Here is a 17783-nt window from a genome sequence, read left to right on the forward strand (position 1 = left end):
ACTGATACCAGTCTGTTATCAGACAGCTCTGTAAAACATCACTATGAATCAACCATTAGTCTGTTATCAGACAGCTCTGTAAAACATCACTATGAATCACCCCTCAGTCTGTTATCAGACAGCTCTGTAAAACATCACTATGAATCAACCATTAGTCTGTTATCAGACAGCTCTGTAAAACATCACTATGAATCACCCCTCAGTCTGTTATCAGACAGCTCTGTAAAACATCACTATGAATCAACCATCAGTCTGTTATCAGACAGCTCTGTAAAACATCACTATGAATCACCCATCAGGACCAGATCAGGCCAATGGCACAAATTACACCCAAGGTTACGTTTCACCTGCCAGCCAAGGACTGTCTGACTCTGGCAATACATCCTCACCCCACAGCACCTCATCTATCACCTTAACACTGTGTGTGTGTTTGTGTGTGTGTGTGTGTGTGTGTGTGTGTGTGTGTGTGTGTGTGTGTGTGTGTGTGTGTGTGTGTGTGTGTGTGTGTCCGTCTTCTCCTCCCCATCTCTCCAGTTTAAATGTCACAGAGCACTTCCCTCAGTCTCTGGACCGCATCACAGTAGAATGTTAATGACTCTACTGGGTGAGTGTCAAATAGAGAGCTGATTGAGAGGGTGGATGGAGCAGGGTGGAGCAGGGGACAGACAGGCCTGTGTGCATATGGCCCCATTGACACAGCACACTGGCAGAACACTCAGAAAGAATAGAGAGATGCTTGTGTGAAACTCAAGTCCCGCCATATGATCAAATCAAATCAAATTTTATTGGCCACATGCGCCGAATACAACAGGTGCAGACATTACAGTGAAATGCTTACTTACAGCCCTTAACCAACAGTGCATTTATTTTTTATAAAAAAGTAAAATAAAACAACAACAAAAAAGTGTTGAGAAAAAAAGAGCAGAAGTAAAATAAAATAATAGTAGGGAGGCTATATATACAGGGGGGTACCGGTGCAGAGTCAATGTGCGGGGGCACCGGCTAGTTGAGGTAGTTGAAGTAATATGTACATGTAGGTAGAGTTAAAGTGACTATGCATAAATAATTAACAGAGTAGCAGCAGCGTAAAAAGATGGGGTGGGAGGGCAGTGCAAATAGTCCGGGTAGCCATGATTAGCTGTTCAGGAGTCTTATGGCTTGGGGGTAGAAGCTGTTGAGAAGTCTTTTGGACCTAGACTTGGCATTCCGGTACCGCTTGCCGTGCGGTAGCAGAGAGAACAGTCTATGACTAGGGTGGCTGGAGTCTTTGACAATTTTGAGGGCCTTCCTCTGACACCGCCTGGTATAGAGGTCCTGGATGGCAGGAAGCTTGGCCCCAGTGATGTACTGGGCCGTACGCACTACCCTCTGTAGTGCCTTGCGGTCGGAGGCCAAGCAGTTGCCATACCAGGCAGTGATGCAACCAGTCAGGATGCTCTCGATGGTGCAGCTGTATAATTTTTTGAGGATCTGAGGACCCATGCCGAATCTTTTCAGTCTCCTGAGGGGGAATAGGCTTTGTCGTGCCCTCTTCACGACTGTCTTGGTGTGTTTGGACCATGATAGTTCATTGGTGATCAGGCCTACCACTGTTGTGTCGTCGGCAAACTTAATGATGGTGTTGGAGTCGTGCCTGGTCATGGGTGAACAGGGAGTACAGGAGGGGACTGAGCACGCACCCCTGAGGAGCACGCACCCCTGAGGGGCCCTTGTGTTGAGGATCAGTGTGGCAGATGTGTTGTTACCTACCCTTACCACCTGGGGGCGGCCCGTCAGGAAGTCCAGGATCCAGTTGCAGAGGGAGGTGTTTAGTCCCAGGATCCTTAGCTTAGTGATGAGCTTTGAGGGCACTATGGTGTTGAATGCTGAGCTGTAGTCAATGAATAGCATTCTCACGTAGGTGTTCCTCTTGTCCAGGTGGGAAAGGGCAGTGTGGAGTGCAATAGTGGCGCAGTGGTGTCCTGAGTGGCGCAGTGGTCTAAGGCACTGCATCACAGTGCTAACTGTGCCACTAGAGATCCTGGTTCGAATCCAGGCTCTGTCGCAGCCGGCCGCGACCGGGAGACTCATGGGCGGCGCACAATTGGCCCAGCGTCGTCCAGGGTAGGGGAAGGAATGGCCGGCAGGGATGTAGCTCAGTTGATAGAGCATGGCATTTGCAACGCCAGGGTTGTGGGTTCGATTCCCACGGGGGGACAGTATAAAAAATAAATAAAAATAACTTGTATTCACTAACTGTAAGTCGCTCTGGATAAGAGCGTCTGCTAAATGACAAAAATGTAAATGTAAATGCAATAGAGATTGCATCATCTGTGGATCTGTTGGGGCGGTATGCAAATTGGAGTGGGTCTAGGGTTTCTGGGATAATGGTGTTGATGTGAGCCATGACCAGCCTTTCAAAGCGCTTCATGGCTACAGACGTCAGTGCTACGGGTCGGTAGTCATTTAGGCAGGTTATCTTAGTGTCCTTGGGCACGGGGACTATGGTGGTCTGCTTGAAACATGTTGGTATTACAGACTGAGTCAGGGACATGTTGAAAATGTCAGTGAAGACACTTGCCAGTTGGTCAGCACATGCTCGGAGTACACGTCCTGGTAATCCGTCTGGCCCTGCGGCATTGTGAATGTTGACCTGCTTAAATGTCTTACTCACATCAGCTACGGAGAGCGTGATCACATAGTCATCCGGAACAGCTGGTGCTCTCATGCATGCTTCAGTGTTGCTTGCCTCGAAGCGAGCATAGAAGTGGTTTAGCTCGTCTGGTAGGCTTGTGTCACTGGGAAGCTCGCGGCTGTGCTTCCCTTTGTAGTCTGTAATAGTTTTCAAGCCCTGCCACATCCGACGAGCGTCAGAGCCGGTGTAGTACGATTCAATCTTAGTCCTGTATTGACTCTTTGCCTGTTTGATGGTTCGTCATGATGGCACATGATGGTACTGGGGAGAAGTCTTGTTGTGGCACCCTATTCCCTATATAATGGCACCCTATTCCCTATATAGTGCACTACTTTGGACCCTGGTCGAAAGTAGTACACTACATAGGAAATAGGGTGCTGACGACCCATGCTAGATGTGCTCAGGCATCACTGTAGTTTGATGTACTCTCATGTAGTATATCTCTATTATTCTCTGACATTACGTTGTTATTATGACACTATAAGGTCGTGCAGGGTTCAGTTGATATAGTTCTGATGCAGAATGTTTAGATTAAAGTTGGCACCGTGTCTTAGAAGTGTTTGTTTTCCTCTCTTCTCTGAGTGGTCATGGACTTTGTATGACCCTGATCAAATGAAATCTCTCTGCAGACTTTGTATGACCCTGATAAAATGAAATCTCTCTGCAGACTTGGTATAACCCTGATAAAAATGAAATCTCTCTGCAGACTTGGTATAACCTTGATAAAAATGAGATCTCTCTGCAGACTTTGTATGACCCTGATAAAATGAAATTTCTCTGCAGACTTTGTATGACCCTGATAAAATGAAATCTCTCTGCAGACTTTGTATGAACCTGATAAAATGAAATCTCTCTGCAGACTTTGTATGACCCTGATTAAATGAAATATCTCTGCAGACTTCGTATGACCCTGATAAAATGAAATATCTCTGCAGAGGATGTAACAAAATAATTCAGCTCAACACAAAAACTGCACCGGGACTTCCATTCCAATGTTGCTCAACTAACTGAGACGCTCTCTGAAGTTACGTTTAGTCCTTCTTCTCCTAAACCTTTAGTTTCTCTGTTATTTGCTCGTGTGTGTGTGTGTGTGTGTGTGTGTGTGTGAGACCCTACTTACAGTGAGGTGTCTCTTTGACCTGAGTATGTTACTCACTTGGCAGCCTCTTACTATCAACACCCCTATCAATGTCTGGGGGAATCCCCTGAGAGCCAATAAGAAGTGGCTGCAACTTGGTTTTGACCTTTAAACGCATGTTATGTTGCTGTCAACTTTCTCTCAGAGGGCCAGTAAATGCCCTAACCTGTGTTTTTCTCCTCTCTCTCTCTCTCTCTCTCTCTCTCTCTCTCTCTCTCTCTCTCTCTCTCTATCTCTATCTCACTCTTTCTCTCTTTCTCTCTCTCTCTCTCTCTCTCTCTCTCTCTCTCTCTCTCTCTCTCTCTCTCACTCTTCTCTCTCTCTCTCTCTATCTCACTCTCTCTCTCTCTCTCTCTCTCTCTCTCTCTCTCTCTCTCTCTCTCTCTCTCTCTCTCTCTCTCTCTCTCTCTCTCTCTCTCTCCTCTCTCTCTCTCTCTCTCTCTCTCTCTCTCTCTCTCTCTCTCTCTCTCTCTCTCTCTCTTGCAGGGGATTTAAATGGGGACGGTAAAATTAAACCTTTTGTCCCTTTCTTTTTCCCAGTTCCTAATCTGTGTGCTTGTGTATCTGTGTTATTAAACATAGGGCTTCTACAATGATATGCGGGGTCCTCCTTTTGTTTAGAAAGGGTCATATTATTCTGTCACTCTGTTTATATATTTGGGTACATTCTGACACTTTTCAGAGTGCTCTGATATTTTTGAGTAACCCTTATCTTGAGTCTTTTCTTCATTCAGTAATAATGACACACTATCATAGCATTTCACAGCTTTTTAACACTAGTCATTAGTCAAATCAAATCATTTGACTGTTATCAGCAGCTTTTTTTCTTTATCTCAGCCTGCCGAAAGCAGGGCTGTCTCAACATTCCTCTTTTCCTGGAAACTGTTGCTTCTTCCTTAAAAGCAGAGCAGTCAGGATAGACAGGCTCACACAGTGACTCTGGAGTTACCCATGACTCAATCTGTTTTTCCTGAAGACCTTTCTCTGGGGGAAAAAAACTGTTGTCCCTCACTCCTCCTCCCCTCCTCCCCTCACTCAAATACCACTGCTGCTATTGGAGCACAGCTCAGACCTGAGGAACACATGGTGGGAGAACGCACAGAGAGGCATATCACAGAGCTGGGCTGTTTGTCGTATGTGTGGAGGGGGGGGGGGTCGGGTTGTTGTTAAGGGTTAACAACTTTGAAATGGTGGGTTTTTGGAAAAGGTACTTTATTGTACTAAAGGTAAGTTAAGTACAAGTCTAGAGGTGGTTAAACAACTTAATGCCTAGCCTAACTCTTGTGTGTCATGTGGGACTATCCTGCTTAGAGTCAGAATGCTGCTGTTAATTATCCTCACCCCTCTCTCTCTATTTCTCTCTATCTCTCTATTTCTCTCTCTCTCTCTATTTCTCTCTCTCTCTATTTCTCTTTCTCTCTCTCTATTTCACTCTCTCTCTCTGTCTCTCTCTGTCTCTCTGTCTCTGTCTCTCTCTCTGTCTCTCTCTCTGTCCCTCTCTCTGTCTCTCCCTCTCTCTCTCTATTTCTCTCTCTCTCTCAAACTGTTGGGCTCACCGTGTGTCACTCTCTTATTTCCACAGAGACTGACGACTATGCAGAGATCGTAGATGAGGAGGATACGTACACCATGCCCTCCAGTGAGTACCGTAGCATCTGTCAGACACGGAGTAAGCAAGGGATCATGTGCTGAGGAGGAGGGAGGCAGCGACAGGCAGCTGTGCTCGGTTTTAGAGTGGCTCTCAGTGGTGAGCTGCAGACCAAACTCCCCTGGAAGACCAGATGTTCTCTCCAGACCCTGAGTGCCTTTGAATCGTGGCCTCTAGTACACAGCCTTAACCCAGTTTGGAGAAGTGTGCCCCACTTTCTGATTGGTTGTTGTTACCACATTCCTTCCTGGAGTCATTGAGACTGGAGTTCTCTCAAAGCACCATAGCTACAGGGGTCAAGTTGTTGTTAGGTGTCTTTCAGTTCTTCATCTTTTATTTTCATGGTTAAGTTTTGTGTCTACTACTTTTGTAGCAGTTTTATTTGGATTGTTCTTCACTTAACTGGAATATACAGTGGGGAGAACAAGTATTTGATACACTGCCGATTTTGCAGGTTTTCCTACTTACAAAGCATGTAGAGGTCTGTAATTTTTATCATAGGTACACTTCAACTGTGAGAGACGGAATCTAAAACAAAAATCCAGAAAATCACATTGTATGATTTTTAAGTAATTAATTTGCATTTTATTGCATGACATAAGTATTTGATCACCTACCAACCAGTAAGAATTCCGGCTCTCACAGACCTGTTAGTTTTTCTTTAAGAAGCCCTCCTGTTCTCCACTCATTACCTGTATTAACTGCACCTGTTTGAACTCGTTACCTGTATAAAATACACCTGTCCACACACTCAATCAAACAGACTCCAACCTCTCCACAATGGCCAAGACCAGAGAGCTGTGTAAGGACATCAGGGATAAAATTGTAGACCTGCACAAGGCTGGGATGGGCTACAGGACAATAGGCAAGCAGCATGGTGAGAAGGCAACAACTGTTGGCGCAATTATTAGAAAATGGAAGAAGTTCAAGATGACGGTCAATCACCCTCGGTCTGGGGCTCCATGCAAGATCTCACCTCGTGGGGCATCAATGATCATGAGGAAGGTGAGGAATCAGCCCAGAACCACACGGCAGGACCTGGTCAATGACCTGAAGAGAGCTGGGACCACAGTCTCAAAGAAAACTATTAGTAACACACTACGCCGTCATGGATTAAAATCCTGCAGCGCACGCAAGGTCCCACTGCTCAAGCCAGCGCATGTCCAGGCCCGTCTGAAGTTTGCCAATGACCATCTGGATGATCCAGAGGAGGAATGGGAGAAGGTCATGTGGTCTGATGAGACAAAAATAGAGCTTTTTGGTCTAAACTCCACTCGCCGTGTTTGGAGGAAGAAGAAGGATGAGTACAACCCCAAGAACACCATCCCAACCGTGAAGCATGGAGGTGGAAACATCATTCTTTGGGGATGCTTTTCTGCAAAGGGGACAGGACGACTGCACCGTATTGAGGGGAGGATGGATGGGGCCATGTATCGCGAGATCTTGGCCAACAACCTCCTTCCCTCAGTAAGAGCATTGAAGATGGGTCGTGGCTGGGTCTTCCAGCATGACAACGACCCGAAACACACAGCCAGGGCAACTAAGGAGTGTCTCCGTAAGAAGCATCTCAAGGTCCTGGAGTGGCCTAGCCAGTCTCCAGACCTGAACCCAATAGAAAATCTTTGGAGGGAGCTGAAAGTCCGTATTGCCCAGCGACAGCCCCGAAACCTGAAGGATCTGGAGAAGGTCTGTATGGAGGAGTGGGCCAAAATCCCTGCTGCAGTGTGTGCAAACCTGGTCAAGACCTACAGGAAACGTATGATCTCTGTAATTGCAAACAAAGGTTTCTGTACCAAATATTAAGTTCTGCTTTTCTGATGTATCAAATACTTATGTCATGCAATAAAATGCAAATTAATTACTTAAAAATCATACAATGTGATTTTCTGGATTTTTGTTTTAGATTCCGTCTCTCACAGTTGAAGTGTACCTATGATAAAAATTACAGACCTCTACATGCTTTGTAAGTAGGAAAACCTGCAAAATCGGCAGTGTATCAAATACTTGTTCTCCCCACTGTATGTTTGTCAGTTATTTTATGTTCATCTATAACTATTACTGTTCATAGAGAGTAGTTCACAAATAGCTAGAATCATATGTACACAGGGAATACCCAACACAGAGTGCATGAGGTGGATCTGTGGGTCACTGTTAGTAGAATGAACTGGCTATGACTGTGACTGTGACTATGACTATGATTGTGACTGTGACTGTGACTGACTGTGATTGTGACTGCGACTGTGTGTTCTGCTGTCACTGCTGCTTTGACTGCTTATTCAAACAGTTTCCTCTCAACATTTCATTTTTCATGACATATCTGTCCTTTCTCCTACACTCTTAGAAAAAAAAGGTGCTATCTAGAACCTAAAATGGTTCTTCGGCTGTCCCCATAGGAGAATAGGAGAACCATAGGAGAACCCTTTGAATAACCCTTTTTGGTTTCAGGTAGAAAGGGTCTACATGGAACCAAAAAAGGGTTCTACCTGAAACCAAAAAGTGTTCTATCTGGAACCAAAAAGGGTTATCCTATGGGGACAGCGGAATAACCCTTTTGGTGTCACGCCCTGGCTCTGGGGACTCTTGTATGTTGAGCCAGGGTGTTAGTTTCTTTGTGTAGTGTCTATGTTTCGTTTCCTATGTTCTGTTCTAGGTTATGTGTTTCTATGTTGGCCGGGGTGGTTCTCAATCAGAGGCAACGAGAATCAGCTGTTGCTTGTTGTCTCTGATTGGGAACCATACTTAGGCAGCCTTTTGTGCACTTGTGATTCGTGGGATCTTGTTCCGTGTAGGTTTGTGTATGACCGAGGACTTCACGTTTCGTTTTGTTGTTTTGTTATTTGTATCGTGTTGCTAAGTACACTATTAAAGAGATGTACGCATATCACGCTGCGCCTTGGTCCACTCATTATGATGATCGTGACATTTGGAACCCTTTTTTCTAAGAGTGTTGTCCACACGACTCCATAGTCTACTTTATATCATAACAGTGGAGAAGTATTTAACATAGCCTGAAACACTAGCCGTTTATATTTTGTGCACGCACGCACACACACACACACATAGCCAGCCAGCCAGCAACAGAGGCTGCTGACAAATGTCAGTGTAGTCCAAGGGTATTTATCTCCCTGCAGTTCGTTTGCACTGACTGTCTTCTACATGCAACAAATGTCACTCCCCTTTGCCAGAAAAGCACTCTGAGTTAGTCATGTGTTTCTCCAAACCAGGGACAAAGGAAGGGGGACCTTTTATACAGTTTAAACAATTTAAAATTATGTTCCTCCAATGTTGATGTACTTCTAAAAGATGTCTCCTCACATGAACTGCCCTGCAGAATACTATGGACTAGAGGAAGGTAATGGTGTCCGTCTCGACCCTGTACTTGAGGATTGCTTTTTGGTTGTATTGTGGTTGTCAGACCAGGGTCAACCATACATGTCAAATACTTTCAAATACTTTAGCTACACTTGATTTAGTGTGCCAAGTACAATTGAATCAATGGAGTGGTCGCACAAGGCCAATATCCAACCTAAATGAAGTATTTGAAAATATTTACCATGTGACCCAGGTCTACCTATGGTTTGACTTGTGTGATGGTGTTTTTGTGATTTTGTTTCGATTTTGCCAATATAGCAGTACATGTAGTGTTTTGATTGATTTCTATCCACCCTGGATATCTAGTGTTGTTCATTAATATACACTGTCCAGCCCAGAGATAGATAGATAGATAGATAGATAGATAGATAGATAGATAGATAGATAGATAGATAGATAGATAGATAGATAGATATAATTTAAAGCCATCATACTGTTTCATAATGTTGTACATTTCAAGGGTAAAATAGGATTATGTCTTGGCATGTCTGCTGAAACTTTTTGCATGGTGATTTCAAATTGACAATATGATTGTATTTATTCAACAAATCAGCCATTGCATGCAACTCCATGGTCAGCCTTGGTAATCCTGATTTGAATGGAATTGCATTATTGCATGTTGTACTGTGATCTTCAGTGATCAGCTAAGACCAGATAGATTTCACATCAATCAATCGGACGGCCATACCACCCATTGCCGGTAATAAAGACAATGTGTCTAACGCTGTGTTGTACCCAGCCAGGGACTATGAGATTATAGAGTCAGTGTGTCTAATGCTGTGTGTTGTACCCAGCCAGGGACTATGAGATTCAGAGGCAGAGGATTGAGCTTGGCCGCTGTATCGGAGAGGGACAGTTCGGGGACGTCCACCAGGGAGTCTACATGAGCCCGGTAGGCCTAGGTTGTGTCCCAAATGGCACCCTATTCCCTATGTAGCGCACTAACTTTGACCAGAGCTCTATGGGCCCTGTTCAAAATGAATGCACTACATATGGAATAGGGTGCATATAGACCTGTGGAAAAACAAGACACAATCCTCTTAGATTTATTTAAACGACCATTTTCAGATTTTTTATTCGTTTTTTTTTATTTCTCTCTGTAGGAAAACCCTGCTCTGTCTGTGGCGATCAAGACGTGTAAGAACTGCACCTCTGATAGTGTCAGGGAGAAGTTTTTACAAGAAGCTCGTAAGTAACACACCTCCTGTAGTCCTTCTTGATCACAGCACATACAATATCTTGCACTTCATACGTATTCCACCAGTTATGTGTATACTACTGAGGGTTGAACACGTACCCTTTTAGTTCAAATCTAGGGTGCATTCTCAGCATAGCAATCTCAGACAGAGAGTTCTACCTTTTTAGTGCTAGAACATGCAGAGATTTGGGATGCATCCCAAATGGCACCCTATTTCCTATATAATGCACTAAAAGTAGTGCACTTGATAGGGAATAGGGTGCCATTTGTGACGTAGCCTTAGTGTAGCAGTGGGTTTTTGAAAAGCAGAAGACCTAACTGCTCTTCAGCTCCAGTGCTCCTGACAGAGAGAAAGGCTCCTTTATCCAGATGAAATGACCAGACAAGGTGGGACTGAGCTAACCCCCATGTATGAAAACACAGCAGGAATTTGTGGGAGGCTGCAGGGGGACTGGGGAGCACAGAGCACCGCTTTAGAGAGGGATGGGTTTAGAGAAAGTGGGTTTACACTAGTACAGTCCTGCTGAGTTCCCCAGTGCAATGCACACACCTTTCCTTCCCCTTGCTGAAGTCTGAGACACACACACATGCATGCCCACGCACTCTCTCTCTAACACTACACATATATACATACACACACACACATACACACACATACACACACACACACACACACACACACACACAGACAAAACCCAAACACACACAGACACACACACACACACACACTGCTCTAAAACATCAAATAGCACATCACCTCCATAAAGGCTATGTGTTTCCCCTCCAACCCCAGCCTCGCCTCTCCTCTCCTGTCCCCTCCTTTCCTCTCTTCCCCTCCTCTCCTCTCCTCTCCTCTCCTCTCCTCTCCTCTCCTCTCCTCTCCTCTCCTCTCCTCTCCTCTCCTCTCCTCTCCTCTCCTCTCCTCTCCTCTCCTCTCCTCTCCCCTGCCCTCCTCTTCTCCCCTCCTCCTCTCCTCTCCTCTCCACCCCTCCTCCTCTCCTCTCCTCTCCTCTCCTCTCCTCTCCTCTCCTCTCCTCTCCTCTCCTCTCCTCTCCTCTCCTCTCCTCTCCTCTCCTCTCCTCTCCTCTCCTGACCCCTCCCCTCTCCTTCCCTTCCAACACCGCACCGCTCTCCTCTCCTCTCCTCTCCTCTCCTCTCCTCTCCTCCCATCCTCTCCACACGAGGTACTCAGTAGCAGCAGGATTGATGAGATGTTGTCTGAGAGAAAACAAAGATGGTGGTTTGAGACTGAGCCATCCTAAAATATCCCACTGTAAACATGGACCTGCTTCCTTCATAACAGCCTTGACATTTATCATAGACATTAATAAAAATCCACTATATAATCAGTCTTCATTTCACTCTCTACCTTTTCGCCCCACATACAGTGACCTGATTCTATAAGCTGTAGCCTAGCTAACCCCTGGACTATTAAGTTACACTCAGCATTTGATTGTTTGCTCCCGCTGACTGTGTGTGTGTGTGTGTGTGTGTCTGTGTGTGTGTCTGTGTGTGTGTGTGTGTCTGTGTGTGTGTGTCTGTGTGTGTGTCTGTGTGTGTGTGTGAGTCTGTGTGTGTGTGTGTGTGTGTGTGTGTATGTGTGTGTGTGTGTGTGTGTGTGTGTGTGTGTGTGTGTGTGTTGTCCACATACAGTGACCATGCGTCAGTTTGACCACCCCCACATAGTGAAGCTGATTGGAGTGATCACAGAAAACCCAGTGTGGATCATCATGGAGCTGTGTACACTGGGAGAGGTACAGAACACACACACACACACACACACACACACACACACACACACACACACACACACACACACACACACACACACACAGTACAGCGCTTTAATACAGGAAGTACCTTTAGTACAGGAATCAGTTTAACAGTGATGACCTCAGGCTCAGTAACAGTAACCTATAGCTCATGCTGAAGAGTAGTGTTGTATGACTTCCTGGAATTTGAGTTTAGATTTTTTTTCACCCATTTTGTCTTGGATGGTACTTCTTCTACCTTTCACATGGTTTCAGCTGTTAGTGATTGCCATCTAGTGGTGGATAGAGGCATCACAATCAAGGTTCAATTTCAAGGTTCATGCAGTACATTGTAGAAGGCAGTTAGTAACTATGTCATATGTGATCAGGGCCAGATTAAGAAATCATAGCCCCGGGGCTTTAAAAAAAAAAAAGTACAGCCCCTCTTTCCCGGCACACCAGAATTTTCTGTAAACAAATCCGTGCACCAAGATGCAATTCAATGCGTGGTAAATTTACTGTTGAATAAAAAGCCCCTTTATAATAAAGCCATTGTCACAACTTCCTCCGAAGCTGCCTCCCCTCCTTGTTCGGGCAGGCTTCGGCGTTCGTCGTCACCGGCCTTCTAGCCACTGCCGCTCCATATCTCATCATTCCATTTGTTTTGTCTTGTCAATTACACACACCTGGTTCATATTCCCCTCATTAGTACATGTATAAGTGTTCCCTCTGCCCCCTTGTCCTTGTGGGTGATTGTTTCATGTGAGATGAGTGTAGCTCGGTGTAGCTACCTGTTCTTTGTATTGCCGGGGTATATTTTCCCTGTGTGCCTGTATTTGTTCCAGTGCGCCTGTTTTGCGCACTGGACTGTTGACGCTATCCAGCGTAACTGTGTACTACAGAATAAACTCAGTATTCTGTGATTTACCTTCCTGCACCTGACTCCTTCAAATCACACTCTCACAGCCATAATGACGTTTGCCATGTGGCATAGGCTACAGTTGAGCAGAGGCGGTTTTAGGATTTCCACACATGAGGATTTATTTTTAGCAGGGTCAAAAAAAAAACGGCCTTTAAAAAAACACACATTTCATGCAATTCTATGTCATTTACATGACAGAAGACATTAGCGGAATCTTTTTTTAATACCACACAAATGACTGAAATGAGCGGCTGATCTGACTGGAATTAAAACAAATAATAGCCCAGGCCAATGAAGCCACACGCAGATTGTACAATATCAGGAGGCAATATATATACAGTCTATATATCATAGGCTACAGTAGGCTACTAAATATCATTTCCAGTGGCACACTGACTCACCTAATGATGAAGATAAAGCCATATGCTACTCACGGTGATGGCTGATGCACTCGTCATGGAAATAGCCTGTCGCAAGATGAGCTACTTTTAAAAACAGTGCTGCTGTTAGCAAAACATTGGGAGTTGTTGAGAAAAAAAAATTGTATTGGTTCTACAGACAGATTAGTCTTCTCTTTTCAGCAGTAGGCATTTGCTTTCCAAAATGTAGGTTTTTCCAGCGATTGTATTTTGAAATCTGCAATAAGGCAAACTGACAGCCGCAACCAACCATAGAAATGTAATCCATAGATGGCAGTTCCCTGACATCCATTGCAAGTGTACCCATGAGTGTAACAGTCAAGTTGCCAGGGTAAGAGGTTCCAAAACCCTTCTATTGATTATAAATCTATGGCCACAACGCAACAAGCTGTAACATATATTTGGCACCCATGCTGCCCAAGCTGTGGCCTTTCCGACTGTAGGCATACTGGTAACTGCCTAAATAAAGGAAACACTTGAGTAAATGAGGGATACAAAGTATATGTTATGGTGTGGGGTGCAGTTTCCTGGCATGGTTTAGGTCCACTTGTAGAATCTATGCCAAGGCGCATTAACGCTGTTCTGGCAGCTAGTGGTGGCCCAACACCCTTTTAAGACCTTTATGTTGGTGTTTCCTTTATTTTGGCAGATAGGCTACCTGTATAAACTTAATCCACAGTTATTTTTTATAAACATTTGATCCTCTGTGGCTAAATTCTGCTCTCTGGTGTATTTTGAACATTGAGAGTGGGCTCCTGTGTTTGGATAAAAAAGTATTATAATAATAAATAAAAAATACTAAAAAAAAATGCTTGGGCCCAGCCCCTGACTCACACAATTGACCAGTCACATGTTTTTATTGATTTATTTATTATTAATCAGTTCCCCAATCAAGGCAGGGCCCCCAGTTGCCCACATGGGCCCCCTACCTCCTCTCCTCCCCCCATCTGATGATTAGCTATTTACATAAGTATTCAGACCCTTTGCTATGAGACTCGAAATTGAGCTCAGATCATCCTTGAGATGTTTCTACAACTTGATTGGAGTCCACCTGTGGTAAATTCCATTGATTTGACATGATTTGGAAAAGCACACATCTGTCTAAATAAAGTCCCACAGTTGACAGTGCATGTCAGAGCAAATACCAAGAAATGAGGTCGAAGGAATTGTCCGTAGAGCTCCGAGACAGGATTGTGTCGAGGCACAGATCTGGGGAAGGGTACCAAAAAAGTTCTGCTGGATTGAAGGTCCCCAAGAACACAGTGGCCTCCATCATTCTTAAATGGAAGAAGTTTGGAACCAAGACTCTTCCTAGAGCTGGCTGCCCAGCCAAACTGAGCAATCTTGGGAGAAGGGCCTTGGTCAGGGAGGTGACCAAGAACCCGATGGTCACTCTAACAGAGCTCCAGAGTTCCTCTGTGGAGATGGGAGAACCTTCTAGAAGGACAACCATCTCTGCAGCACTCCACCAATCAGGCCTTTATGGTAGAGTGGCCAGACAGAAGCCACTCCTCAGTAAAAGGCACATGACAGCCCGCTTGGAGTTTGCCAAAAGGCACCTAAAGGACTCTCAGACCATGAGAAACAAGATTCTCTGGTCTGATGAAACCAAGATTGAACTATTTGGCCTGAATGCCAAGGGTTACGTCTGGAGGAAACCTGGCACCATCCTTACGGTGAAGCATGGTGGTGGCAGCATCATGCTTTGGGGATGTTTTTCAGCAGCAGGGACTGGGAGACTATTCAGGATCGAGGCAAAGATGAACGGAGCAAAGTACAGAGAGATCCTTGATGAAAACCTGCTCCAGAGCGCTCAGGACGTCAGACTGGGGTGAAGGTTCACCTTCCAACAGGACAACAACCCTAAGCACACAGCCAAGACAACGCAGGAGTGGCTTTGGGCAAGTCTCTGAATGTCCTTGAGTGGCCCAGCCAGAGCCCGGACTTGAACCCGATCGAATGTCTCTGGAGAGACGTGAAAATAGCTGCGCAGCAACGCTCCCCATCCAACCTGACAGAGCTTGAGATCTGCAGAGAAGGATGGGAGAAACTACCCAAATACAGGTGTGCCAATCTTGTAGCGTCATACCCAAGAAGACTCGAGGCTGTAATCGCTGCCAAAGGTACTTCAACAAAGTACTGAGTAAAGGGTCTGGATATTATGTAAATGTTATATTTCCGTTTTTATTTGTAATACATTTGCAAAGATTTCTAAAAACCTGTTTTTACTTTGTCATTATGGGGTATTGTGTGTAGATTGATGAGAGGGAAAAAACAATTTAATCAATTTTAGAATAAGGCTGTAATGTAACAAAATGTGGAAAAAGTCAAGGGGTCTGAATACTTTCCGAATGCACTGTATATATTTCCTTTATTATTATTGATTTTTTAATGTTTTTTTTTTTTTATGTTTTTTTTCTCTCTTGGGCCCCCCACGGGCCTGGGCCCAGGGGTTTCAGCCCCGGTAAGCCCCTGCATTAATCCGGTCCTGTACGTAGTAATGTGCATGCTAAAGTGAGTATTATCTTTTGTTTTCACTTCCCATCTTTATAGCTACGCTCCTTCCTGCAAGTCAGAAAATACAATCTCGACTTGGCATCACTGATTCTCTACGCTTTCCAGCTAAGCACAGCACTCGCCTACCTGGAGAGCAAGCGGTTTGTACATAGGTAAGCCCTCACCCCAATCTAGCCTTATTAATATGTCTTGTGTGTGTTTCCTGTAAACTCACTACTCTTCTCTTTTCCATTGTAACCACGTCTGCTTCTTGCAGGGATATAGCTGCCAGGAACGTGCTGGTATCCTCAGTGGACTGTGTTAAACTGGGAGACTTTGGCTTGTCTCGATACATGGAGGACAGCTCCTATTACAAAGGTAGGAGTTTCACCTGTTCTGGGGACTAACTGTCCACAGCATACCAGAGGAGATCAATTTCTGCTGTTTTTGTTATCAGTAAGTCATGCATTAGGTTCCTCATTCTTTAAGCAGACAGCAGTGGCTGCTGTCATTCAATGGCCATTATAAACATGGAAATATCTATAGCACGTATGCATGGGGCGAGTGAAAGAAACATAACTGCTCTTTCATCAGCATATGACTCTGTAAGAATGCTGTTGTGAACAACTAATCTAACTATGGGTTAGGGAAGTCCTGTGGGAGGGGATGTGTTTGTCTCGTTCGGTCTTGTCACTTGTTCCTTTGTCTATGTGTACCTGTCTAAACCAATCACAATAAAATCATTTGAGCACCCAAAAAAAGTCATGCTTTCACCTCTCCCCCCAGCCTCCAAAGGGAAACTGCCTATCAAATGGATGGCACCAGAGTCTATTAACTTCAGACGCTTTACCTCAGCCAGTGACGTGTGGATGTTTGGTGAGTTTGGGAATTTGAAACAGTACTTATCAAACAGTACTCAAAAACTTTTAAGACAAAGGCTGTATGTTATTAGCTGATAAATTATGGTTTAAATAAATATATGTTTCTCTGTACTCCAGGTGTGTGTATGTGGGAGATCCTCATCTACGGAGTCAAACCCTTCCAGGGGGTGAAGAACAACGATGTCATCGGCCGGATAGAGAATGGAGAGCGTCTGGCCATGCCCCACAACTGCCCCCCCACCCTGTACAGCCTGATGACCAAGTGCTGGGCCTACGACCCTAGCAAGAGACCCCGCTTCACAGAGCTCAAAGCCCACCTCAGGTACGTCCGTCAGTCGGTCTATCTGCATGTACATTGCTGTAGTGCATGGTGTGTTATCATATCTCGAAGACTATCTCCTACAACTACAACGTCATAAGAGCCATACTTTAGCTAAATGTATTTTGCAGTTGTAGCTTTCACTGAGTCTGGACTGAAGTACATTGACTGAGGAGGAAAAATAATGCATACCTATCAGGGTTGGAGTACATTCCATTTCAATTCAGTCAATTCAGGAAGTAAACTGAAATTCCAATTCCAAATGTTTCTCATAGAGGGGGAGATTTTTGTCGGAGCGAATGGTCGGGAAGCCTTAAAATAATTATAATAATTTGTACAATGCAAATTGACCACAACTAAGCCCAAAAATAGTAAAATAATTTCATACCTTGATTATATTGAAACACAATCACGTCTCTTTTTTTATTTGTGGGAATACTTGGGAACAGATTTTCTCAATTAAATTCATTTTTAGCTGAATTCCTGCTGATTTACAGTTTTTTGTGAACAAAAACTAAAATAATTTTATTTTTTTATTGGGGGGCCAAAGTAAATCAGTCGCAGGCCGGTTTTGGCCTGCGGGCCGTCTGTTGCCGACCCCATCTAGATAGATTTTCATTCTTGGTCACTAGATGGCACTCTGTCACAAAAGCATCCACACAGTTCATTCATTGAAGGTGGAATTGACTGTCTTGTTTGTACAGGTAGATATACTGTACTACATGCCCAGTTCTCTGGCTGACACTTGGCTTCATGGTGTTTTGGGTTCTGTAATTTAGTTGAGGTCAGTCATACCTCTGGGTGACACTTGGCTTCATGGTGTTTTGGGTTCTGTGATTTAGTTGAGGTCAGTCATACCTCTGGGTGATACTTGGCTTCATGGTGTTTTGGGTTCTGTGATTTAGTTGAGGTCAGTCATACCTCTGGGTGACACTTGGCTTCATGGTGTTTTGGGTTCTGTGATT

General features: G+C 44.6%; 1 protein-coding gene across 5 annotated transcripts in view; it reads left to right on the forward strand.

Annotated features, from left to right (window-relative positions):
- The window catches only part of LOC311124436 (focal adhesion kinase 1-like), a 129871-nt gene that overhangs the window by 74201 nt on the left and 37887 nt on the right, over positions 1 to 17783 (forward strand). For 4 of the 5 annotated variants that reach the window (XM_084158299.1, XM_084158296.1, XM_084158298.1 and 1 more), the window contains 8 exons: positions 5395 to 5451; positions 9627 to 9724; positions 9936 to 10020; positions 11684 to 11784; positions 15676 to 15791; positions 15896 to 15996; positions 16405 to 16494; positions 16617 to 16821. In XM_084158299.1, coding sequence (XP_084014425.1) covers positions 5395 to 5451; positions 9627 to 9724; positions 9936 to 10020; positions 11684 to 11784; positions 15676 to 15791; positions 15896 to 15996; positions 16405 to 16494; positions 16617 to 16821 — 853 coding nt within the window. Of the gene's footprint in view, positions 1 to 4354; positions 5039 to 5394; positions 5452 to 9626; positions 9725 to 9935; positions 10021 to 11683; positions 11785 to 15675; positions 15792 to 15895; positions 15997 to 16404; positions 16495 to 16616; positions 16822 to 17783 lie in introns of those variants that run through there. The other variant, XM_084158300.1, reaches the window with a different exon arrangement.

Source organism: Coregonus lavaretus (assembly GCF_964263955.1).
Source record: "Coregonus lavaretus genome assembly, chromosome: 3".
In the NCBI taxonomy this organism is placed as follows: Eukaryota; Metazoa; Chordata; class Actinopteri; order Salmoniformes; family Salmonidae; genus Coregonus; species Coregonus lavaretus.